General features: G+C 37.3%; 1 protein-coding gene across 2 annotated transcripts in view; it reads right to left on the bottom strand.

Moving 5' to 3' along the window:
• The window catches only part of prkceb (protein kinase C, epsilon b), a 76,820-nt gene extending 49,909 nt beyond the window's left edge, over nucleotides 1-26,911 (bottom strand). Inside the window, exons 1-2 of one of the 2 annotated variants that reach the window (XM_027150240.2) lie at nucleotides 25,864-26,911; nucleotides 6,825-6,888 (exon numbers count right to left, since the gene is read on the bottom strand). In XM_027150240.2, the coding sequence (XP_027006041.1) occupies nucleotides 6,825-6,888; nucleotides 25,864-26,211 (412 nt within the window). In that variant the 5' untranslated portion in view covers nucleotides 26,212-26,911. The remainder of the gene's footprint in view (nucleotides 1-6,824; nucleotides 6,889-25,863) is intronic. The other variant, XM_047812720.1, reaches the window with a different exon arrangement.
• Nucleotides 26,912-27,962: the final 1,051 nt, after the last annotated feature.

The raw sequence follows: 27,962 nt of genomic DNA, 5'->3' as shown, positions 1-27,962 counted from the left end.
CGTGTGATCACTGTTTAAGAGATTCGCTTGGACAAGGTCAAATCTGTCAGATAATCCTACATTTTGGGGGACAAAAGACCTCTGCCTTAATAAATCTCTACCACACACACACACACACACACACACACACACACACACACACACACACACACACACACACACACACACACACACACACACACACACACACACACACACACACACACACACACACACACACACACACACACATCTGCTATCAATGGTCTTTGATCTAAAGCTGGCCAGAAAGGAAGGACAACAAATTTGTTCCCACAAGGAGTTCAAACATGGCTCACCTGCACTCATGTAGCTCAAAAGACGATGAGCAGTTGATCACAGTCACATACAAGATTTTTATATATGAAACATACCAAGGATATAAGTGTATACACTTCACGTCACAGATGTGATATGTCCACATTTGTACAGATGTAACTGACATAGTGGTTTTGTTCTTCCTTCCAAGAAGTCATTCAAACACAGTACATCACGTACATAGCAAAGCTAGAGATTAGATCTCGAATAAAAGTGCTACTTCAGCTTCTGCACACAAACACACACACACACACACTTAATGGCTGTCAGAATACATTTCTTTTAGTGGGTGGGTGGGTTACGATGGCTTAGTGGTTAGCACGTTCGCCTCACACCTCCAGGGTTGGGGGTTCGATTCCCACCTCCGCCTTGTGTGTGTGGAGTTTGCATGTTTGCATGTTTGCAAAAACATCTAACATTCGGTTCCAGCTCCGAATTCTTTCAGGATTTCTTCAAAACTCATACCGAATACTAAAGGATGTTAAATGTAAGCTTTTTTTCCTGTAATGTTGCCAATTTGAGTGTTGTATTTATGCGCTGTCATATGGCACACAGAGAGTGCTCACTTACAGTGTAGTGGAGAAACAAAGCCTCCTGTATGTTCTCATCCCAGTAATATACTCTGAGAAAGGCTTTCTAAGATGGTTAACAATTCTAGCTTCCTAATTGGGCTTGACCTGTAACCTGTTCTAAAAGGGTGACCATAGTTTATCCCTTTCATGCATAGTGTCATTACTTATAAATATTCAATTGAAGTCTGCTTTTTGGAAAATATGTGAATCGCTTTAGAGTCCTGCTTTCACCAGCTCTCCAGAGTGACTTCTAGGGTACTAGAGTGACAACTGTCCTACTGTACTATACAGTAACTGAAAAGCAGTAAGTGTATGCCAAAGGGGTAGTATGTTGTCAGCATTCATAACACAGTGGGAGATAAACCCCTGGAAGCATCTACTGCTTGTGCAGTGCATACAAAATACAAAATAGCTGTCAGAACTGGCCCTTATTATGTGCTATAGGTGTTAAAAATGTAAACATGCTCCTTAACACCAACTGAGTAAACTGTTTAATGGTTAAAATGTTTTTTTGGAATAGAACGCTTTTGGTTATTATGACATGGTCAATCATGGCAACATGGCGGATGTAGTGCAATCGGATCGCATTCATACTACCAACATATACTAATCAGTACATACTATAGTACATAACAGTCGAACATTGGGTTCAGAATCAAATGCAGTAGGTAGTGTCATCGTACACATTGTCATTCTCAGTGCATTTACTCAGTCTGCATTTAACCCAGAGAGACTTACATTTATATATTTTTACAAATCTTCTGCACAAAATCACAATGAAGCCCTTGTTGTTTTGTGGAGTTCTCTTTTTTTTTATCTCTGAAATTACTTTTGTATCTTTTTACCTCTAAAAAAGATCTTTTCAATAATATTAGTTACAAAATTATATATTTTAGACCTGACTGCCAACCATTTTTGTTCTAAAAACACACTGAACAAAAAAAATACCCATTTCTTTTTCAATAACAGCAATATTCATATGTGGGGGGCACGATGGCTTAGTGGTTAGCACGTTAGCCTCACAACTCCAGGGTTGGGGGTTCGATTCCCGCCTCCGCCTTGTGTGTGTGGAGTTTGCATGTTCTCCCCGTGCCTCGGGGGTTTCCTCAGGGTACTCCGGTTTCCTCCCCCGGGTCGAAAGACATGCATGGTAGGCTGATTGGCATCTCTGGAAAATTGTGTATCCTGCCTTGATGCCCGATGACGCCTGAGATAGGCACAGGCTCCCCATGACCCGAGGTAGTTCAGATAAGCGGTAGAAAATGAATAAATTAATGAATGAAATATTCATATGCCAATAAAAAAAAGCCTTTTTATTTATTTATTTTTTTTACAGAAATTAAAAAAGAAATTAAAATTTCTGAAAGGTCCTAAATATTTCTTAATTAAAAGGGTCGTTGTAGGTAGTTGACATACTGGAATAATCATTTCTCCGGAGACACAAACTGAAGAGTCCACCGTTTTGGCAGGTAGAAGCCATCTGTAAACTCTGAGACCTTTATAACCATAGTGCTGGTGGTTTGAATCTGAGTTTAAATGTTTGCAATGTACATGATGTGGGTTTATCTTAACAGCTATAATACGTATTCCGTAGTGCACACTGACTGAAGTAATGGACTTATTGCTGCCTTTATTATAGAAAGCAAGCATTATATTAAGACTAATGCATGTTGTACATTAGTTCACTGAAACATTATATAATAAAGCTACTAAGTAAAAAAAAAAAGAGGCAGAGCCACTCATATGGGATTGAATAATTCACACACTGACAGGCACAGGGACCTCATACCATATGCTCCAGTAAATGAATCTTTCTCTGTCTCACTGTGTCTCTGAACTCAGTATGACAGCTTTCCAGCATTGTCGTCATCTCTCTTTTTTTCTTCTAAATGTGTTAGACAGTGAAGTATTAAATACTCAGTCATCTAAGTACGACAAAGCAGCATTTTGCATTGATAGACACTTAGCTGGGTACCAAGGCAGAACCAGCAAGGCAGTAGGATGCTGTCCCTGCTGCTCTGAGCTGAACACTCCAGTCTAGATCACAACAGAATGGTGCTCTATTATCAGTCAAATCAAAGCTGTCTTGAGTCGTTTCAAATAACAGACACCAAGAACAATACAGCGCACTTTCAGGCCAAAACCTCAGTGGTGTTCTTAAAGCTGTGCTCAACATGTCAACAGGCTGAGTCATTCAAAACGACACTGCAAACTGAAGATTCGCTGCTTACAGACCTATCAAGTTAAATCTCTCTGATAAGGAAATGAAAAATGGACAGTAATTCTGTTAGTGATAAAATCTTTTCCGGTACCAATCTTTGATAACTTAGCTAAATTTCCCTCTGTTGGGGAAACTACTAAGTGTTTAATTGCTGATTCAATAATGATTAAAGTGTCAAAATGCACAAATACATGCGAATTCTGTGACTGAGGAGACAAACAAACAAAAAAAAAATGAATATGGATGAATAAATTTAAAACTAAGACTCATTTTTATTTTCATGGAATATAATTTAGACAAAATAACTAAAAGCTGTTTATAGTGTAATTGTTGACTTGATCAATTAATAGTTACAAAAACAAAGGCCAGTTACTAAAAAGTAGTGACAAGCTAGCCATAACAAACTACTGTGCGTTCGCTAATTCATACAGTCAATACATTAAATGTAGCTAGTGTAGCTAGCTAGAGCTATCTTAAATATTTAAATGAGCAATACACCAGAAAAAATACCAAGAATTCCTTTCCAAGGATCTGTTACAACAGATTACAGCAGAAAAGACATGGCAATGCTGCAGAAATGTCAAAGCTTTAAATCTACAAAGTTAATGAAGCTGTAAAACTACAATGTTAAATGAAGTTCATGGGGCTGTAATCTCAGTAAGAGCTTCAGGTCCATGTTGGTTAGGTTATGAAACCTGACTGAAATTTCAGCCCACCCCACCCCAAAACTAGCCTCAGAGACAGTAGGCTTCACTTTTAAATTCACATTATAGTGTCAATGCACAAACAATGGAATTGGCACAAACTGATCTTTTTCCAAACCTTTACATTTAATGCACAGTACCAATGTCATTGTTGCATTGTTGTCATTGCAGCCATGGCACTTTTTGCTTTGTAGTAACTAGCACTGTGGTGTGTAGATGTATTCTGGTACTCTGACTCCAATATTTGCTGTAGCCACTACCTCAACAAGAGGGGGGAACATTTCTGGGAATTTGAATGCACTGAGTGAAGTCAGGGCTGTCAGGATGTGGTAGACTAGTAGTTAAGGTGGACTACGATCAGAAGATTGCTAGTTTGAATCCCAGATCCCTAACTAGCTTCCACCTCTGGGACCATGAGCAAGGCCCTTATCTCTTAATTGCTCAGTTGTATAAAATGAGAAGTCACTCTAGATAAGGGCAATTGCTAAATGCCATAAAGTCTGCGTTGTTCCAGGATTTGCCTCTAGGTAGTACCACATATGATTACAGTCCTCTGAGTCAATCTCCAGAGAGACATTATACCTTGTGGATACGTGTGGTATTTATGTCTTTTTTTCGAATATGTGCACATAAATGTGTAGATTTTTGTAAGAGTGATTTAAAAGACCACCCATTGCTGGCACGTCTCCAAAACGAGAAAAAGCACGTTAGGTCAAATTGCACATCAAGACAACGATGACTGCGTTCAACCTGACCAGACTGTTAATCAGCTATTTTACATTGACTTGCTTAAGTGTCTATGGGAAAGAGTCAGGAAAAAAAAACACATCTTGACAACACACACACACACACACACACACACACACACACACACACACACACACACACACACACACACACGCTGCGAGTCTTTTCCCTTTCAATCCCATTTTAATTTTGGGAACAAAAAGCTCAAAATGAGCAAGTTCTATTGAATACAGTTGATGTGAAGCAATAACCACAAAGTTTCTGGTTAAAAAACTTTCAGGAAACTAACTCTCTATGGAATAAAACACTGTCAATAATAATCGTACATAATTCAAAGCATTTGTGTGTAAATTTAAATTTTGCGGAGTTGGATCCCAAAATCTACGGCCACGACAGTTTACAGATACGAGATTTTGTGTGTTTGTTCAAATACAACTCCAAAATGTACGACTATGACAGTTTACATACACAACGCTTGTTTTCACAACACCACTTTTTCACACACGAAAACGGTCTGCGAAACAACTGTCAAAAATACATCATCACGTTCACCGGCATTACTATCCGAGGGAAGATGAATCGATTCCACGAAGTGTGCATGCGCCCCGCCCTCTTTTAAACCACTGGCGCCGAAATCAGCAGCCAAGCGCTCACTCATCGTCAGTGTTGTATAAAGTATTAGAAAGCAATACTTGAGTAAAAGTACAAGTATCGTACTAGAAAAAGACTTTGGTAGAAGTGAAAGTCACCTTTTAGAATACTACTCAAGTAAAAGTCTTAAAGTATCTGATATTTACTGTACTTAAGTATCAAGTCATTATTGACAGTGTTTTTATTCCATAACTCTCCAGACTGAAAAAGAGTTCTCATTCAATTTACACGAGCCTGAATAAAATCTTATACCAATCCTGAAACTCAAACCTACGATGGTGGTGAGCCACATTGCTGCTCTATATTACAATGCACGCGCTGCATGCATACATTTAATACTATAGATACAGTTACAGTCACGATCCTTACGAGACTTCACAGTTGTAGCTGGTTCATATTAAAACTACGTAAATTGCGATCAGGCTCACATAGTTACTAATATAATCTTAGTAGAAGATAATTTTAGTAGAAACAATAATTTCATGTTTTGATGAGAATTGTAATATTTTATGTAAATCATACGTAATATGTTTTATTAAAAATCCGACTGACCATATTTTGCTTTTTATTCTCATTTTACATGTTTATTGCTTAAAATCCTGCAACTTTGTCGAGTTGGATTTCTCATTAACATGACATCGAATGCTGGTGCAAAATACTATGAAAAAGAAAAGAAACGCTTCTTTTATTTTGTGAACTAACCGCAACATGTGGTCATTGGAACTGCACAAGCAAAGTCTTCCAGTGACATCAGTACAACAGTCAGTACCTTGTCACAGGTATAAAGAAAATAACAGAACCAATGAACAAATTATATTTCAGTATGAACCTACTTAATGTGTTTCAGGGTGGACTTTTTCCCTTTAAGGGACCCATATACATATATTTCATTTAGCAGATGGTTTAATCTAATTCCAGGCACCAAGTGTTTTTAAAAGGGGCCAACAATAAGGATCACTGGAGTTAGTTTGGAGTGAGCGTTAGCGCTCAAATGTGTTGAAAACATCCGCAAAGCAGTTGTGCAGATTGTAAATGGCACTGCTTTTACTTTTTACAGGAACTTTTAAGAGTCTGAACTTGACCTAGTCTTTTTTGCAAGATCAGAGTGTGTCTTAATGGAAGCTATTGTACAGTAACTGATGGAGGAAGAATATAGCCTTTAACCCTGATAACACAAGCATGTGAGAGACAAACATGTGAAGAGTTTTCCTCAGTGGGAGGGAAGGGCTGAATCTGAGCTGTCTCTGATCACCATCCAGGAGCACTACATGGAAAGGCCTTAGGAGGGAAGGGCATGGATTATTTTGCTGGTATTAGACTCCACCCAGTCTGGCTTGAGTAATCAGGCAACATGTTTTTCACCACAGAAACAGTAAAAGACATCCTAGGCTAGACTCTTTCCTTATCAATCATGAAAGACTGCCAAGGATCAAATTCAGTCAGATGGCTTTTATGTCATATAAGCAGTCATACACAAAACTAAACCCAGAGATATTCTCTTCAAGTATGAGTCACTCAGATTGGACATAATGGGTACTAAGCAATGTGATACATATCATCACGCGAGCATTATAAATAAGGGGATTACCTTACCTTCACTGGTAGATCCAGTCAAGTCGATGATGACAAACACCTTTCCCTCTGGCTCCAAGTCAATCTGTAATACATATAAAAAAATGCATGAATTTACTACTAAGGGAAAAACAATACAATATGTTGTATATTTCAAACAGCTGCAGATCACTCTTTTATTTACATATTGTCACTTCAGCATGCAAAGCCAGGTTTTTACTATAAATCCGTGTTTTTTGCAAGACTAGATATATAAAGACTGGATTTACGCACTTTTACTGTATGTCTGTCTGCTCTGTTCTCGTGCAACATCTGACTCTGGCCCTGAAGAGAGGTACTGTATGAGGAGGGTATTATGCTCTTCAAGTACAGCCTTGCTTTACTGTAAGCTTTAACATCTTGTTAAGAAGAGCCTGAATTCGCACAAACAGGCACTTATATTCTTGTAAATCGTGCTGGTGAGAACACAGTCCTTCAGTACACATCTGTGTATAGTGAGGATGTTGTGAACCTTCTCAACTGTTATAGTGAGGATGTTGTGAACCTTCTCAACTGTTATAGTGAGGATGTTGTGAACCTTCTCAACTTGTTATAGTGAGGATGTTGTGAACCTTCTCAACTTGTTATAGTGAGGATGTTGTGAACCTTCTCAACTGTTATAGTGAGGATGTTGTGAACCTTCTCAACTTGTTATAGTGAGGATGTTGTGAACCTTCTCAACTGTTATAGTGAGGATGTTGTGAACCTTCTCAACTGTTATAGTGAGGATGTTGTGAACCGCCATTGTTATAGTGAAGATGTTGTGAACCTTCTCAACTGTTACAGTATAGTGAGGATATTGTGAACCTTCTCAACTGTTATAGTGAGGATGTTGTGAACCTTCCCAACTGTTATAGTGAGTATTTACTGAATCTAAGCATTTACTCTTGAAACCTCAGATAAAGCGTTTTCTTTCTTTTAAGAGGACTTAAATCCCACTGTTTCAAATCAGTTTCAATGTAATCTAAATGATTAGCATGTCAAAACAATTAATCAGATCACTGTATACTAAAACTCTCTATATTTAACAATGGTGGATAGGGTTGCAAAGACTTAATAAAAAAAAGTAGACCACACAAATGTAGATGCTATCTCACCTAAAAAATGTTAAAACCAGTGGATACAATGACCCTTATTTTTCAGTTTTTCTAAAGGCAATATCAATTCAATTCAATTTAATTTAATTCAATTCAATTCAACTCAATTTATTTGTATTGTGCAATTCACATTGTCTTAAAGCAGCTTTACAGAAGTATAAAAACAATAAAATGTTAAAGTTTAAAGTCTAAAATGAAGTTACTACAATATATATCTCTAACAGTTTTCTCTAATGAGCAAGCCATTGGCCACAATGACAAGAAAAAAACCCCTGAGAAAAGAGGAAGAAACCTTTAGAGGAACCAGACTCAGAAGGGAACCATCCTCATCTGGGAGATAATGTGCAGTAGAAAAAAAAAATCAGAGGTCTGATTATTGGTCAATATCTTATACTGATACTAACTGAGTTACTGTTACTAGAAAAAAAAACTGTTACATATTTTAGATAGTATTTTAATAAAATAAATAAATCCTACATCATCTATAATGCATCAAATCTTTACAGGAACAACACACAGGAACAATGAAGGCCTGTGAATATCCGCATTAACAGCATTTTGACTTGGATATCATATATATCGCTAAAAAGATCAATTTCATGTAGTATTTTTAATCTATTTATTGCAATCTTTTCGAAAGATAATAAATATCACCTCAGCACATATAGATGCCATATTTTTTATTTAAAGATCTTAAGATTTTATTTAGCATTCAGAGACAATGCAAGAGTCTCTTTCATGTCCCTGAATGTTCAGTGTCTGTGCTAAAGGTGTCTTATCACTTATTCAGCACATACAAATGAGGTGAGAGACACACAGACTCACAGGGGAAATTTTTCTTTTGCAAAAACAGAAACAGCTTGAAATGCACCAGTTCTGCATCTGTGTGTCCTGCTTTCTGAAAGTCACCCCTTTTCCCTTTATACACTAACAGCTGATGCGTCAGCTGGCAAAACAACCCATTATCTACATAAAAAAAAAAAATTAATAGCAGAGAAAAACAACATCAAACAACAAAAGTCTGTGAAGCATGATATTATCCAGCACAAATGGTGTGAATCATAAGCGACAATTATTTTAGATTAAGTATTTAAAACAGGGTATGCCGGTGTGACACACATACACTCACACTCACACACACACACACACACACACACACACACACACACACACACACACACACACACACACACACCCAGAGCTGTATGCTTTTTTCTACTGGGGGTCTCAGCTGCAGGGGTCTGGTGTGTGTCACCTCTCACACATACACACACTTTACAGGCGACTATACACACTGTCATCGGAGAGATAAAACACTATGTGCTCCGTGTTCCCAGAGCGGGTGTCCTGACATTGTCTCCACAGCTCTCTCTTGCATTCTCACTTTCTCTCCCTCTTTCTCCTTACAGCACTGTCTTTACTTGCCAACTGTCCACTTCACAACTATGTATCATATTTTGCCTTCTGGATATTTTCTCCTTTGTTCCCTATCTTCAGATATACACTAAAAAGAGCCTTTAGGAAAAAATATAGCAAGTACATATGACTGTCATTTACCTTCTTCACACACAGATACATCTATAGCCTCACTGACACCAACTCACTAGCAGACACACTCTTCATCATGACCACTGGCTCATTAGGAAGTTGAGAGTTTTCTCCTTAAGTACATACAGTAGGGACATGAGCGTACAGGGGAGGGCACAGCAAAAGCAGCTGAATTACATTAAGTGTAGCAATTCAATTTGCCTTTGCTTGTATATGTCATCGCACACACACACACACACACACACACACACACACACACACACACACACACACACACACACACACACACACACACACATACACACACACAGAGACATTTAAACACTGTTATTCGAGAAGCTTTTACAAAAATATTTGAATTGTGAGGACATTATTTAAATATTTTCTATTTTGACTGTAGTACACCTTTCGCTTACCATATTTTGCTTCTCTATTGCATGCTTCTATGTAGTTCTATTATTTATCCAACACATTCCCCAAAGAACTTCTCCAATGCATTATTTCTCTTATATCCCTTACATACCACTTCTAGTATTCCACAACAGAGTACTGCAACTGTACAGCAGTCTGCTTTTAGACATCCAGACTATTTTTTATAGCTTGTTGTATCCCCGAATCAAACGTTTAAGAGTTACTTTTTTTGCCACTTCCTTATTTTTTTCTAAATAAGACACACTTAATGTGAGCAGAAGTAAGACGTCAAAGACGTTTTAGGAAACCCTCCGCCTCTGTGCGCTATGCTGTTCTCTATATTTCAGTACCATCTTCACCTCATCCATTGCACAGTACTTTGCATGTGCCTTGAGTGAAAAAGTCCTCATTTCTGCAATATGGAAAAGTTTTAGTTGCTTTAGAGCCACCTGACACATCCTAAATATACATTACATTGAAGGGAAATATGAACACTTTATGTTATTTGATATCCCTCCAAATACACTTCACATTTACAGACATGATGTCTGACTTTGTACTTAGAAATATAAATTATCCATCTATTTCCTGTATCCCTTATCCTATAAAGCCTATTCTAGGAGACAAGGAGCACAAGTAGGAAGACTCGCTTGACGAGATGCCAACCCACTGCAGGGCACAATCACACACATCCATTTACATACTAATTTACTGTAGATATGCTGTTTAGCTTACAAAGCATGCCTTTGGAATTCTTTGGAAGAAAAAGCAGTACCTGGAGGAAACCCTCAAATCACAGGATCAAATAAAATCCCTAACCCCAGAGGTGCAAGTCCATCGTATCCACATAAATATAAACCAAAATGTATTCATATGCATAAACAGATATATGCTTAAAAATTGATAGGGGAAATGTATTTAAAACGCAAAGTATATATGTAAATGTTAAATATATGAGACTAAATAGCAAATCATGGTACAAGTGAAGGAGCTTTCTTAAGTTCTCAATGACAACAGTTTTCAAAAACACATTCCAATGGAATAAGGTACAGAACCATACCAAAGAGCTTAAACATCCCTGTCAGTACAACTGCTTTGTTAAACTTTGTTGGACAGAAGATTTCACAACATACTCTCAGACTAATGATAAGAGACGCAAAGAGAAGCAGAGTGTAACATGGAAAGACTTGCAGGTTGACCTAAAAGCAGTGAGAACTAAAGTAACATAGTGAGCAATATGCAATGTGCAACACAACTTCCCAAAGTCAGAGATATGCAACTAATAGAGTTTCTACAAATCAGAACTCTTTTCGAGCAATGTACTCTGGTCGAAAAAAACAACAATAGAACTACAACACATAGGTTTGGGGAATTAAGGGTTGTAGTGAATGTTTTCTCAGAACACTAAACCAACACACTAGACAACAGCAGAACAACACGGTTCGTCACCAAATCCAAATTCCATACCACACCAGAACACCAAACCAACCTAGAAGACAATACCAGAACACCACGGATCCTTGCCAAACCCATATTCCAGACCAAACCAGAACACCTAATGGGGAATTAAGGGTTGTAGTGAATGTTTTCTCAGAACACTAAACCAACACACTAGACAACAGCAGAACAACACGGTTCGTCACCAAATCCAAATTCCATACCACACCAGAACACCAAACCAACCTAGAAGACAATACCAGAACACCACGGATCCTTGCCAAACCCATATTCCAGACCAAACCAGAACACCTAACCACCAAACCAACCTAGAAGACAACACCAGAACATCTCAGTTCCTCACCAAACCCATATTCCAAGATCATAAATCCACACAAAACCAACAGACCAGACCATACCAGAACACCATGGTTCTGAAGAACACTATGAAGTCCAGATGATTCTGGGGCAAGGAGACATGACTGGAGAAATGTTCTATGACATATTAGAACAGAATTTATTCTGGTCAATAAAGAAACTAACAACAAACTTACAACCAAATTTGAATTGTTAAAAATTTCTAAAGGCTTTGAAATGGTGAGCCCATCTTTGAGACTATCACAACCTTGTTCATTTGAGGACAATTTGTACAAACATTAATAATTGTGTCACGTTTTCCTTAACAATTTTTAACATTTATTTGTTTATGATTCTGAATATATACAATTGGTAATATTTACAAGCATTAAGCGTGAAAAAATATAAGGACATAAAATTACAAAAATAAACGTCTCTGTAAATATTTATGCGTATACACTGAGGTGTGTATCAGCACAGCAGTGACACTGTCATAGCCACATTTACACGCAGCCTAATCATTTGTTAACAATCTAATGGAGAACTCAATTTGTATGAAACCCTTATGAATAACATTAGTCAAAAGAGTCTCATTTCAACTCAAAGAAACGAGGTGGTTTGTTGTATTAATAATCCAGTAAACATAAGGGCTAATAGCCATGCAAACTTGTGTGTGATTACTTTCCCTATTGGAATCTGCACATACATTCTGCACACGTTAATTTCAGTCATACTGCAATAATAAGGTCCTTTAAGAAAACACATCTTATTTTACAGCTTGTATCGATTGAAAAGAATTGCGAGATCGCAACTAACGTTCTGAGGCAGATACAGGATGTGAATCGACCTTCAAAATATTTTTTAGACATTCAGTGAGGATACAAAACAGGTAAAAAAAAAGAAGAAGAAAAAAAATCCTTTGCTGTGCAATTCTTTCCAAGCAATCAAATCTAATGTTGCTAACATTAGAAGATGATATAAAGGAGTTATATAATTAAAAGCATTTTATATTACAAAAACAGTGCATTCTTGCTTCTGAATGTCGGGCAAATGCTGAACAGCTTCAATGCAATTACAAATTCATTTCGTTCTCCCTTTGAAAATCACACTTTGATGACATTTTGCTGAGACAGGAAAAAAATTTTAATTTATTAACAAGAAGCTCAATTGAAAAACTGAATCTGAACTCACACACGCTATGGTATTACTGACATTACACCTCGTTCCACACCTAACTTTACATTACATGCAACTTATATACGGTTTATACAGGCCCAAGTGTAGGATGCCTATAAAGCTTGATTGATTGATTGATTGATTGATTGATTGATTGATTGATTGATTTATTGATTTGTGATATTCCACATATATTGAAAATCTGTAGATTTAAATGAGCTACTATGGACTGTTATAATTTTGTGACAGTAAGTTGTGTAAGAGCTGCTGAAACCTATGTGTACCTTTTCCACACTTTTTACTCTATATACTAGTACTGAGGCATGGGTATTTTTTCACCATTCTGCTCATATGGCAGTAGAAACACTATCGAAAGCAAACAAGAGTACAGGTTAAAATGTGAAGCATTTTCACATTTATGGATTTTTTTTTTAGAAGAGACTTCTTTTACATACTTCTTCTTCTGCACAGTACATGTGTATGTGTGTTTGTGACTGAGCAGAGATTGCATTATCTTGCATATAAATACATCGCAACTATTACCACAACCAGTGTCCTCTTTTTCTAGAATTTTTGTGAACCTTGCTTAACTTTTAACACAATAAATTGCTGCTCAGCTTAACACACACATTGAGTATGTGTTTAGGTACAACCTTTGGAATACTTGCAGAGAGATTATCATATATTGTGATCATTCTCATTAATATTGTGATAATAACTATATACTACAATCCCAGCTTATTCACATGACGGTCTGTGTGTTCTGTCAGACTCATGCTGATCCGTTACAAAGTACATGTAATGCATCCTGTGTAAACATGTGTCGAGTGTGTGGTTACTGTGTGTTCTAACCTGACACCCACACATATCCTCTCTCTCTCTTTCTCTCTCTCCTCTCACACTCTCTCTCTTTCTCTCTCTCTCTCTCCCTCTCTTTCACTTTTCCACCCTAACCATTCACATCCCCTTTCATGTGTGTCTCTGCTCTCTACCCTCCTATATTCCCCTCAGACACACATCCTCCCTCCATTTCCTCCTTTAATCTAGTTTTGATGGAGCAGCCGTTATGGCTTCATTAGCCAGCACAAACTGTGCCTAATATTGACTATTATTTCAGCTTCCTGCCCCTTAGCTTTCCCAATCAATAGCTTTCACTATAGAGTCATGTTGTGTTACAGCACACAGAAGAAAACTGGAGCCATGGCAGAATCTAATGCTCATTATTTTCAGGAAAAGGATGCACCATGTGTGATCTGTGATATGTCTCAGAATCATTATGGTTCAGTACGACACAGCTGTGCATATGTAATTATACACATTTACAAATATGCAACACAATGCAGCACTGGATGGTTATCTATTCAGGTGATGTAAACTATAGTTAAACATGCAGCTCTGTCTGTTTCGTCACATACACCCTAGACCTGATGTACTAAGTGATTTGCACTAGTTTTTTTTTGTTTGTTTTTTTAGAAGTAGGACATTATGCAATTCATTGCATAGAGCTACAGAAAGGCATACAAGCCTAAACACGCAATTTAAGACAAGCACATGGTAACATTCAAAGTGCCTGTCTGACCCTCATACGTATACGTTGGCACAAAAAGTTGTAAGTCAGCAAAGTGTGGCTGATTATATATTCTGTTGCATGAACTAAAGTTAAGGACATTGGCAGCAGGCAGGTGGCTGCATATAATAATGTATGTTTAACAAAGCCTATTGGAAATTAGAGCCACAAGTGTTGCTCAGTGTTGTGTAATCAGTGTTGTAAGGGTGTAAGTTAACCTCAAAACTTGGCAACATTTACACTCTGTGAACACGTTCATTTCTATTCATTTACATACGGGCCATATATTTAGCTTTATACAAAACATTGTGGGACCTCAGGCTTTGTGTCAGCTACTGTGAGTATATGTAAATGCAAGTATGAACTTGATCTAAAGTATACTGTTTTAACTTGGATGTGTGACAAAACATGAAAGTGAAAGGAAGATGGAAAAGTTGATGCTCAAAATGTATATATCACACAACAGCTTACACGTAATATTAAGAAACACAGGTTTCATTTATACTTCCAGGTTAAAAGCATGAATCTTAAAATCGACAGCTAGAACCTGTCTGTTCTCCTTACAATACAAATCTCTTTTTATTGGCAGTGTTTGCATAATAGCAGCTAATAACATTTTTTGGTCTTTCCTTTATTATTATAACAATAGCCTACATGGTATTTAGATGTCACGGGCCATTTCTGTCAGTAACTGAGTGAACTAACAATAACGTACTATTAAAAGAAACTGAGAATAAACGCACTGTAAGGCAGACAAGCCATCTTTAGACTACTGCATGAGTCAAGATAACTGAGTGAAAAAGTCATTCAAATTAAGAGTAGCATAACTACAATACATTAAAGCAACACCAAAAATAAGCTTCGTAAGGGGAAAAACCCAAAGACCGTTAGGAAACGTTGGGTTTTTAACACCTACAAAATAAAAGACATGGAAAGTGTTACAGAAAAAAAACCTTTCTCTTATCCCATAGATACAATACAAGCAAAAGAAGCAACATAAATTGCTGTTGCTATCTATTGAGATTCCAAGTATTCAGTGATCTGCAAGTTTGTCCTAATAAATGTAGCTTTAACTCTCTTTTTAAGGGTTGACTAGATGATTAGTCAGTACATTCACCGTCACCTCTGTGGGCAGGCAAATAGAAGTTCTCCACATCTACATCTATATATAAAACCACTAATATATGAAGTGAAGATGTGTGCAAGAAAGTGTGACCATGTGAGGATCCTGAGACATCTAGAGATTTACCAGCTCTAGTTGGACTCATGAAGTACTCGGACATTCCAAGAGGAGATGCCAACTCCATGTGGTTTTTGAGGACAACAACCTCCTAATCAATACACAACTGTCAGACTGTATATTTATAATCACACCCTCCAGTGTCACCCAAATGAGGATGAGTTTCCCTTTTGAGTCTGGTTCCTCTTAAGGTTCCTTCTTTCTTTTCCATCTAAGGTAGTTATTTCTCACCACAGTCACCACAGTCACCAGGCTTGTTCATTGGGGATAAATACAAACACATTTAAATATAAGTCTAATATTAATCTTGAATTTTTGTGTTATATTAATCTTTGTTTAATATTAAAAATTTTATATTATGTTCTGTAAAGCTGCTTTGAGACAATGTCCATTGTTAAAAGTGCTATAGAATTATTCTAATTAACGTAAGTTACTATTACTTAAATAAATACTCTAAACTAGTGGTCTCTAGAATAAAACAACTTATAGTGAGACATGTTAAGATATATTATGTTTCATAAACTAAACCACTAAACCCACCTGTTTAGAGAAATTGTTTATTATTTGACATGAATGATCAATTGTCTAATATTCATCTTGATTTTTTGTATTATATTAATCTTTTTATTAACTTTTTGTTTATGTTTATGTTCTGTAAAGCTGCTTAGAGACCATGTCCATTGTAAAAGCGCTACACAAATAAATTTGAATTTGAAATTTGAGAGTCAGATCAGTCAGAGTAAAATCAGTGGTGATAAGTCAGGTCAAAGCAGACGATCCAGACACATTTTTAGACGCTACTGAGGCCGGAGTCAGACACAGTGGAAAAACCTCCCAGATGCTGCTGTAGATATCACATCCTTCATCCATCATTAAGCCTCAGTTTTAAAGTCAGCAAATTCAGCTAAGCCAGCAACAGGGAGCATATTGTGAACCTGTATGTCCTTAAATGATTTAATACAATAGACAGATTTGATTATATTCCACATTGTTATGGCGATTTTCATTTCATATGTTCATTTCATTGTCACCAGAGGAATCCACAAAAGCTCTGAAGATGGAACTGTAAATCACAGCCTGTTTAAGACTGTTAATTGAAGTGCAGGTTTGGGTATCATTTGCTGATACAATTGTGTCCTGATGAGAATGTTTTTTGCTTAAACTATGGCAAAGATACCTAGTCAACATTGCTCTGTTACAATCTGAACAGATACAGTATAGTATTTTTGCATATTATGGGGATAAACATTTTTATACCCAGTTTGATTTTTCCGTTACGTTTAACCGATAGAAGAAAGAAACTCAATTAATAAAGTTGTGTATTAATACATTTATTGAATTGGAGATCTAAACACAGTTGAATATTAATACAATACAGTACCGTTCAGAAGTCAGAAAGAAAAGAAGACTGTAAATGAAAAGTTCCTATTTCTCAATGTCCTGTAGGCTTTCATTATGTGATCTTGACAAAACATGTTTAGTCGTGTCTCACTACATTGCACTAGTGTAATTAAGTGGCTCTGTGTATCTGTGTGCAAAAAAAAGAAGCAGAATATATAAAATCCACTGCATGTCCCTCAGGAATTATTTACAACATACCAGACCTTCATTACTGTACAGTACATGCTACATGTTGCGACTTGATTAGGAAGCCACAGTTTACAACCTTATCTGTATAATAATCAGCAAAAACCAACAAAGCAGCAAATATGTGGGAGTACTAAATTTATATCAGGTTTACCATGACTTAAATTCCACAAAAATATATTACAATAGACAGTAAAGTGTGGGAAAAGTCAGAATAAGCCTTGTGCAGCATGCCTGTCCTTGTAAAATTTGTCAAGAAATAATGAGTGCTTGTGTAGCTCACTGTACTCACTCATAGTGAACATGACTTGACTTGTGTCTACTAGGAGCTCAAAAAGAAAACAACCCAAAGGCCTTATACATTACAACCATCTAACACTACTGGCTTTTCTGTTTTCACCTTCTCAAAACGAATCACACAAATTCATTCTGATTGAATGAATAATTACAGTATATTCCAATCAGTATCAGGAACAAACAAGGACATATTGGTGAAATGGAATTGCTGCAAAATGTAATTATGGAGATAAAGGACCTATTTTTATCCTGACTATTACTAAAGGATTGCAGTGGCCCTGACTGAAATACATCTGTATTCAGTTGCATCTTGAGATGTCATGTAAGGAAGAGGGAGCAGAAGCAGAAGTAATATGGTTTATTATCAGAAAGATAAGTTCTGTGGCATATGATACGACACAGAATCACAGCTCAGCAAATTCGACTGGTCCTCTTGACTGTCTGTTTCACTTCGGTTGGAAGTAACATGATGATGAGTAAGCATTTATTTTTCAATATCACTGCAAACATCACAAATTATTTCCCCCTTCTCTGGTTCACTCGCTATCTCTCTGGGAAGTAAACGTGGGAGACTGAAAACAGGAAGCCGAGGCTACCGTGTGACTCAAACATAGTGCTGGTATTTTTAGCGCAGGCCACGGCAACCCTTTGGCCCCCTGTTTCCTTCAGGCCAGCAGGAGACACCACTATCCACTCCTCAACAGAGACCCATTGGGAAAGCAGGTCAAGCTAAGCAGGGCTCCTATCATACTTGACATTTCATATTAAACACCACCTGAACTGTCTTATTGCTCAATGGCCTCTGTTGTCCAAATAGGAGAAAAGATGTAGCATCAAATGAATGAGTGATCACATCACTACAGGAGCAACAGCGTAGTTTACAATCCTACTGTATAAGATATGGCATGTCAAAAACTTGATAGTTGATTTTAAACTCTTACTGAACAACCATCGAGGCATAATTCAGATCTTTTAATATTGAGATAAGGATCTAAATCCCTTTTTGCAGAATGTGATCTTTCTGTATACAGTAGGCACAGAGGTGGAGAGTAGGCTTCTGGTGCATGGCAAGGTCAGTCTATGGGTGGATGAGTTTAGACTAGCAGTGAGAGGGGCTTTGTGAGAGCGCTACGCCATGCTCACGTGTCAGCTCTATTGTTTCTGCAGGCAAGTTAACCTGCGTCACAGCCTCAGAGTGAAGCTCTCACAGTGACGCCACACATCACAATGCTGCCTGCTCAGATTCACTCCACCCACAGGACTCCGTCAGTGTAATTTACAATCCACACTTCAACACACAAACACAATCAGTTCACAACAAACTCACCCTGTGACACTCACATGTGAAAAACACACAGCACATAAAAATAAACTGGAATCAATTCGAGAGTTATGATCATATAGTCACGGAAACAAGAAAGTCCACTCTCATTCAATTCAATTTTTTATAAGACCCTACATTAACAGCTATATTATCCTAAAACCCCTATAAACAAATAACCTCATATTACAACAATATAGCACAAAAGATATTTAATATGTAGTCATTTTTCCCTAAACATAAACGAAAATTTAAAAACCAGATGGAAAATAACAATTGCGCCCTTCCTACTTCCATAATTAAAGAGTAAATAGCAGCCAGGTGTTACTAAGGAAATGCACAATATTATATAATCATCAAAAAGTGTAACTACCTTTATAGAAATATATTATATATATTATTATATATATAACATATACAGAAATAGAGAGAGAAATACTGATAATAAATTTACTATAAATGATCTCTATTGAGCAAATCGGAGGTGATTGAAAAAGGAGAAACTCCCTGAGATGACATGAGGAAGACACTTTATATACTTTAGATTAGACTATAGGATTTAGACTTTCTCATCTGGTTGTGTGATTGTAAATAATTTCACTTTCACTATACGTATACTATAAAGTCAAAAGCACACTTGTGTAACCAAAAATGTATGAGGTTATGAGTCATTTCTGAATCCAATGTATCTAATGTTTAACTTGAAGTGCATTTTGTTGAAAATATCAGCTGTTCAATGAATAGGATGTGATTGCAAAACTTGACTGATTATAGCAGTTTCAATCATTAAATTGTCCAAGAAAGGTTTTTGTGTTCTGGAGAACTTAGGTGTATGTCAACATCATGCACAGCTGAAAGGACATCAGCCATGACCTCGGAGAGAAAGAACCACTGCTGCAGTTCATCAATCTGGAAAGGGTTATAAGGCTATCTCCAAATAATGTCTAAATTTACCATTCTACTAGAGGTTTTTTTTTTGTTTGTATGCTTTTACAAATGTAGGCCATTCAAGATAGCTGCCAATCAAGGTCAGTCCATTTAAAGCTCAAGATATGTTAAACAAACTTCAAGAGCTAGTTTCTGTGAACTACAGGATTCTGTAAGAACAATTAGAAAAATTCAAAAAAGACCAAAAAATGGCTTGTAAATAAGCCTTCTCTCAAAATATGTTATAGTACATGCACCTTAGGTTTGCAGTTTAGTTGTAAATTGTAGTTTAACAAACCACAGAACAATATCCTTTGTATTGATGAGACGAAGGTGAGGATGTTTGGTCATCATGAACATCGCCGTGTTTGATGAGATCCAAACACAGCATAGTACAACAAACACATCAAAACATCTATTAATACAAAAACGTCAAATTAATGTCCATAACCACAAATCACAAAGATGCTGTAGTGGGATTTTAAAAGTGCTGTACATAAACAAATGTCCAAACTTCAATTAATTGAAGCTGTTGTAAAGAAAAGTGAACCAAAACCACGTGAGAGACTGATAAAGTCCAAGAAAAAGTGTCTACTTATTTTTCCCACATGGTTTCTGGATGTTGTTTACTTTTTGGAAAATCTGTTGGCTTGTTCGTTCTTTCTTTCTTTCTTTCTTTCTTTCTTTCTTTCTTTCTTTCTTTCTTTCTTTCTTTCTTTCTTTCTTTCATTCCACAGTTAGCTACCTGGAAACCTAACAATCAAAACAAGTGAGCAGTGCCACAATCTTATTAGGGAAAAACTGAATGAATTTAAAAAAAAATTAAGTACAAAATAAATTTGTAAATCTGTAAGTGAATGGAGAAAATATAAAGCATATTTGGGCACTTCAAAGAAGGTCTGTGTTAAGTGCAGGTTTTACTTAAACATTATTAGGATACAGGGCATATGAAGATAAAATGATATAATTGAGAATGAACAGAACAGTTGTTTGTTTTCACCGGTACTAAGTTAACAGTCTGTTAATTGTTAACGTTCATTTGCGTCTTCAGCAACAGTACGTCTCATCCTGTGTTTATGACTGTCTGTACTCCGTGTTCCTCAATGTCACTTTCACTACATGTTAAAACTTCAATCCAGTACTTCTACATAGTCAGTGGTTCCCAATATTTACATAATGGTTTCAGGAGTAACACATGCCAAAAGCACATGGATACAGCACACATACGTCTCTTTTTACCATCCTCGACAATAAGACACTCAGGAATCAAGCTGAAACTGATACTGAATATTATTCTGTTTTAAACCTAGTTTGTAGGATTGTGTAATAAAGTACTATACAGATATATTGTGGGAGAGTAGTAAAAAACTACATCCGAAATTATTAATGAATAACAAGCTGTTTACTTAGGTTAAAATTTAATTATCGTATCTGCTGATAAGTGTTTATTTGATATGTTGTTACCATGTGTCATAATTTTCTGCTTTGTACTAGTTCTACACTTAATCACCAGCACACACCTAATAGAGACAGACAGGGAATGCAAAGACTGCACACCAAAGGCCTGAAACTATTTCAGGTGAAACTACTCTTTGAAAACTGTCACCACACTGAGATGCATGTAATGGCTTGTAAACTGAAAGGCATATGAATGGGAATTTGCACAAACTCTCCTTCTCCCAGACATTGTCAAATGAGAGACATTAGATCCTGAGACATCAGTGTGGAGGAGGCAGCAAGTGCGGGCATGTGCCATACATGCCTCAACCTTGTTTTACTGAAAACCCTGGTGAAGGGCAAGTTACTACAGTACCTGACCAAGTCACCAACTAAACTTTCAAGTGTCATGGCAGTAACACTTCATTGCCTTAAACAAATTTAGTAGCTTTGTGCCTTTCCTAGAGGAAGACTGATGTTTTCAATAAAAGGTAGTCTAGATAAAATGACAAGAAAGCAATTTTAGTCATGGTTAGTGGAGTCTAATTGGCAAGAATTTCATCACTTTTTCACATAATTTCTGGTGATTACTAAGACAATTTTGGCATTATAAAGCAAGCAATCACCTTCAAGTTTATTATAAGGTCATAACCCTAAAGTAAATAGAAATAAATAAATAGCTGTCAGGTATAATCCATTACAGTCTTGGCTTCTAAACAATTACTGTAATTGTCTTAAATACTTGTGGACACCTGATTATCACAACTATTTGTGGTTCTTCCCCAAACCGTTGCAACAAACCTGGAAGCACACAATTTGTATGCTGTAGCATTACAATTTCTTTGGACTGGACAAGTCCAAACACGTTCTAACATGACAATGCCCCTGTGCATATAGTGAGCTTCATTAGCACATGGTTTGCCCTGGCTTGAATGGAAGAACCCAAGTGGCCTCCACAGAGCCCTGACCTCATCCACCCTGAACTATGGAAGTTAAAAACCAATAGAGGATTAAATCTGGAATGAGATCAGATAACTTTAAGAGGTACATATAAGTATATATGTTACCTACAGTAAGAAGAAAAAGAAAAAGAAGAAGAAGAACCTAAATACTCAAATTTATACTTAGTAAAATACTAGCCTGTCCATTCCTTGTCCATACATTTTAACCTGTCATCACTCCTTATCGATAATTTGTCTCCTTTGTCTCCTTATACTCCTTTGTCTACTTATCTGTTAATCAGACCAGATCTTCTATATTGCATTTAGCTGGTTACGTACAATAATTCCTGTGTATACAATATATCTTATCTGACATTTTAGTCTTGAATGACAGTCTTGATGTGTTTTTACATTTTTTTATTTACTTAATTATTTTATTTTATAACCGCAATTATATTTTATCAGCTTAGATTATAAACTTTATTTTATAATCTAGGGTGTTTTTATTAGATGTGTGATTTCATAAAGCACAACAATTGTCAACATTTTTTATAAATGGGCTTTACAAATAAACCTTAGATAGTGTGCTTTGATTAAGATGTATTGGTATCCTGTTAAAATTAAGTAAGCCTATCGTGTGCTTAATGTTAAGACAAGAATAAATCCCAATTCTCTGTAGCACCTACCAATACTTAATTTAAATGAAATATCAAAAGCTCTGTGCCAGCCAAACATACTGTATGAAACATACTTTCTTTGGGTTGAGAAAAATACCTGACAAGTGTAGCATAGTAAAACAGTAACATGAGTGAAGACAGAAGAGATGCCGAGACACACAAGCTGGGAAAGAGGAGTGAATAAAACGATCCTGCAAAAGTTTACACAGCCGGCAAATCTCACACGTCACATCTCCAGCGAGTCCTGTTATGGTGTTTTAACTCAAAAGTCAGCGGTCATGAAGAGCTCCTGCAATGAACTACAACCTACTGGCAATCAATAAAAAACATAATGACAAACTCAAGAGGAGAACCGATAAAGACAGGATTAATCTGGATGGTAAATGAGATTTTGTTTACACTTCTGCTTGCATGCAAATTTCCTACAAAAAAAAAAAAGAATGCTTAGGGAAATTCCTAGGTATGGACAAATCAATAGCAAGCAGCCAACCACAACACACCTTACAGCGCATATAACTTGGTCTTGACAAAATAAATAAATAAATAAATAAATAAATAAACACTGGATACATTTACTATCAATCTGAGTTCTCTCTCAATTACACACACTGATGGTAAGCAGACTCATCAGTAGTGTAACGTTTAGTCAATAACTGCCTGAAATAGTATTTACTGTCAGAGAAAATCGTTCAAGTTTGTCTATACTACCAGTGGACTTATCAAGTATTTTACACAATTATGCTCTAGGGCAATTATTTGGGGCTATTAGAAAATCATTTAAAAAGCCTTACCAACTTTTATGTATATGTTATTTTCTTTTTCATCATTAATGCACCTTCACTCACCCTCAACAGCCAGATTAAATCTAAACACACACATGAACAACATCTTTAGAGGTCCACTGCTGATGTATCTGTGTGTGAATTTGTGTGGAAGATAAAATCAGATTAAGACATCAAAATTTTTTGAAAAAAGACCTCTTTGCAGATGAAGCACAAGTGTTTTGTGTAGAAATGTACCAATTGTTAAAGTTTTAGAACACTTCAGCTCCAAGTGAGATAAATGGCAGACTGAAAAAGTACAGTTATTTTTGTGTGCTTGTACACTATACCATATAACTTTCCATCAAGACATACAAAGTAGCGTATGTCAGGTTAGAAAATCTAAAAAGATTGGAACCGTTTAAACATCAATTATTCATTTTCTGCATCCAAAACGTATATAGTTCCTCAAACTGGCAAACAGCACTGCGCCTCTTTGTGCAATAAAATAGTCAAAGTGACTTTTATCTACTCATGGAGCTTTTTTCAATAAAGACAGGCAGTACTTCAGCCTACTTACAAGCTTCCTCTTAATGATTGACTCTCTTGTCTTGACTACTTCTCACATGCTGCTTGATTGCTAATTCATTGCTTTATCTCTCTCTTTGTGGCCTCTTCATCCTGTACTGTCTTTGCATTATAAGAAAACAGACATTTTGACTTTTTAACTGTGACACACTGTATTAACTGTGACATTCGATCTTTAAAGCTAAAAAGGAATATTAAATACGGTGTGTCTTTGTCTTTTCCTTGCTTTCCTTTTGACATCCATGTACATTTTTTCAATGTGTGGCTGATGTAAGCATTAGCACTTTAATGTTCATTTACGAGGAGGACACATTATTTGTTGCAACCAAATCCATGTAAATGTTAAGGGAAAAACTTTCACCAGCAATGAGCAGAGAGAGATTGTAGGGAAGCAGTTTTGAAACAAAGATTCAGTTCGAAACAAGCAATCACAAGTGAAGAGAAGGAGTCTTCGTATTTTTGTGATGCTGTATGTCAGCTTGCATGCTTAGATAAAAAAGCTGCAAAATGAAAGTGAATTAACATAGCTAAGAAGACCTGTTAAATGGGGGCAAGAATGAATTATGCTGTGAACTCTGCAACAGACCATACCATATCAGGATGTTATCATATCAGCATCAGGCATTGGCAAATACACAGATACTGTATCAAGCTTTGTGCCAACACAACACCTGCCAATCTTCTGCCTGTCCAATTTGTAATATAATGTAATATTATGAAACATAGTACAGCACCTCCTTGTATCAGGGTCTAAAAGAAGCACATTAATAATTAATTGCCTTTCATCTGCCTTGAATAAGAAAGCAAAAACTCCAGGCCAACAGTGCGACCAAGCTTTAAAACATACACCGGACATATTGGCCTGAGAGAGAGAGCGAGTGAGAGAGAGAGAGAGAGAGAGAGAGAGAGAGAGAGAGAGAGAGAGAGAGAGAGAGAGAGAGAGAGAGTAAATGTGTGCTCCAATGCAAAATAAACTGCTGTTTATATGATTTATGCATTAAGCAACAGGTATCAATATGATTGTTTTAATTACATGATACTAAGCCATGATTAATCAGAGCTCAAAGCTCCTTACTTTGCTCAAATGACCAAACTCATTCATTTTACACGTTAATTCATGCAGGACTGTGAAGGATGTTTAAAGCAACAGATATCACAACATCACTACATATGCTTACAGCAACAAAAAGAAATAGCACAGCAAGATATCTTAAATAATTTCTGCTCCGACTCCCATTAGTGTGAACAGGATCACCTGTACCTTAAATGACACAAACATCTTACATGTCTCCGTGTCCAGAGGATTGTGCAACTTGCAAATCCTGCCCTGTCTAGCCATTTACCATCAGACTACATGATTGCACAGCAGTGGTAATATGGCTCTCTGCAGCTGCAGGGAATATTTATGACAGGCTGTGCACCCTCTCCCACAGTCTCTATGCAACCAGTTTATGTGAAGCTGATCAGAGGCCCCCACTCTGCTGCTACAGCAAACCTGCTTGCATTAGGGTTAAGAAAGCGAAGCACATGCATCATGCATGGAGATAAACCCACAACCAGACAAAACTCTTAAGTTAATAGGATTTATTGGGTGACTGCCATGATTAATATCTAATATTTAAGTGGGAAGAAGCCAAAATAGGAGGTCATACCCAGTCCTCGAAATGCTTGCTGCTGTTCTGCAGCAGGTCCTCGAACTGGATGGTGCAGTTGGCCACAAAGTCGTCATAGCCAATGGGCGCGTCATGAAAAACCGACAGCTCAATTTTGTGCCCATCACGCACTTCAGCTACAAACTCATCATGCCATGCAGGACTGTTTGTCTTTGGCTTTGTGGATGTTTGACCCACTCGTGAGTCGTCCACATTGAGCGCAATGTACGGGTCCAGCAAAAAGCTCTGCGACTTCGGTCCAACAGCATGCCTTAAAGACCAGGCTGTAGGTTTCAGGTTCAGTGCCTCAATGATCTTTATCTTCAGAAGCCCGTTGAAGACCACCATGGTGTCAGAGATTAATGCTGTCCAATCCTCAGACCGCACCTTTAATCTCCTGTCACAGTTATTGAGTTATTCAACAGGGCGGATAAAGAAATCTTGACTACTAATAAGCAATCAAACACAGTCTGCCTTTTTAAAGTGAACAGTGAAACAGACACAGACAGTCCTCCAGGTCCTCCAGGCAGCACAGACAAGGGGGTTTCACTTCTTTTAGCGCGCTGATGTCGCTTCCCAAGATCATGCCATATGAAATAGGATAATCATTTGGAAATCCGCTCGATCATCAATGCGTCAAAACGGGGAAAGAAGTGGAACGATCTTCACATGGGGGATTCCGCACCTCGATCTCTGCATGAGGGCAAAAACATGCCCAAGCTGGAGCTGCTCAGTGGTAGAAATCCTGTCCTACTGTTCCTCCCCAGGCCGGGGACGGAGTCCAGCTTGTCCTCCGGTCATTTGGGTACGATTTATTTCTCACCTCCAGCTCATGAAGGGGAAATGGTTTAGGGCTGATGATAGGTGCCGTTTCCGTTCTCTCTTCTTCAGCTTCCCGGGCCGTTTTAGCTGTTCATCGGTGCTCGGTTTCCTGCAGCCCTGCCTCTTCCCCCCTCCTCCCAGCGGTGTGTGAACGCTACAGTGCAGGAAATGCGCAAAACGCGTCAGTTTGCCCAAACCGTGTATACAGGGAACCAGCGCGCACAGCAGATGTACACAAAACAATTTTTGTCTGCGTGGTAAAATTGTTGCCTAATCGGTCGAAATGAGATGTAAAAGTGATTTCTAACCTTCAGTACAGCGGTACATAGGTAAAAATATAATGCACTATAGTGTTCATCAGGTGTGTTCATGGTGTGAATTTGAATGCACTACATCATTTCATTATTTACTAGACAAAATGAGGGAAGAAAATCTATCCTGGACAATTTCATTACTCGCTACTTGACCAGAAATGTTAGAGGATCTGGCATCCAGCACCGTGTCGTGTAAGGCTGCGATTTGGGATGTTTTTAAACTATTGAGTCATTATTTTCCCTTTATTAACTAAATATCTGACATAACCCATTCATACTCAGGTAACCTATTACATGTTTGTTTTACATTTAAACGATCCACTTATTACAATAAAATTTGATAATTACATCGTTTTAACCAGATAAAAGTGTATGATAAGGAGGTTAAACCCAACTCTATGTTTTTCTCCCCGGTCATGTTTCTTTAATCTTTATAAAACATACCCGTTTTCTGTAACTAAAGCGCTATCTTGTGGCTGGAATTCTCGTAACTTTTAGGTTGCCTGTGCGAACCTATGAGTAACACATGCGCAGTATAATAGTCCCGTATTTATTGTTGTATTTTAATTTTTAATTGTTAATTGATTCCTCTTATAAACATAAAAAAACTTGTCCTTGCTGTCATTGCGCTTCGAAACGCCGCTAAGAGCTGCGTTTAAACTTATCACGCATGCGCGTCGTGCACTGGGCGTGCTCACCAATCACAAACAGTATGTCTGCTGACGTTGCTGACGCAGTTTTTTTTTTTTGAGTGCAGTACAAATGTCAACTTTAATATCCTTATATATAACCAATAATTTAACTAGAGCAGGGATAAGTACTGATCTAGACCCAGGGAGCAGGGATAAGTGCTGACCTAGACCCAGGGAGCAGGTATAAATACTGAGCTAGACCCAGGGGGGCAGGGATAAGTACTGACCTAGACCCAGGGAGCAGGGATAAGTGCTGAACTAGACCCAGGAG

Source organism: Tachysurus fulvidraco, chromosome 4 (assembly GCF_022655615.1).
Source record: "Tachysurus fulvidraco isolate hzauxx_2018 chromosome 4, HZAU_PFXX_2.0, whole genome shotgun sequence".
In the NCBI taxonomy this organism is placed as follows: domain Eukaryota; kingdom Metazoa; phylum Chordata; class Actinopteri; order Siluriformes; family Bagridae; genus Tachysurus; species Tachysurus fulvidraco.
Note: the sequence above shows the minus strand (reverse complement) of the source record. Positions and strands in the feature narration are given on the sequence as shown.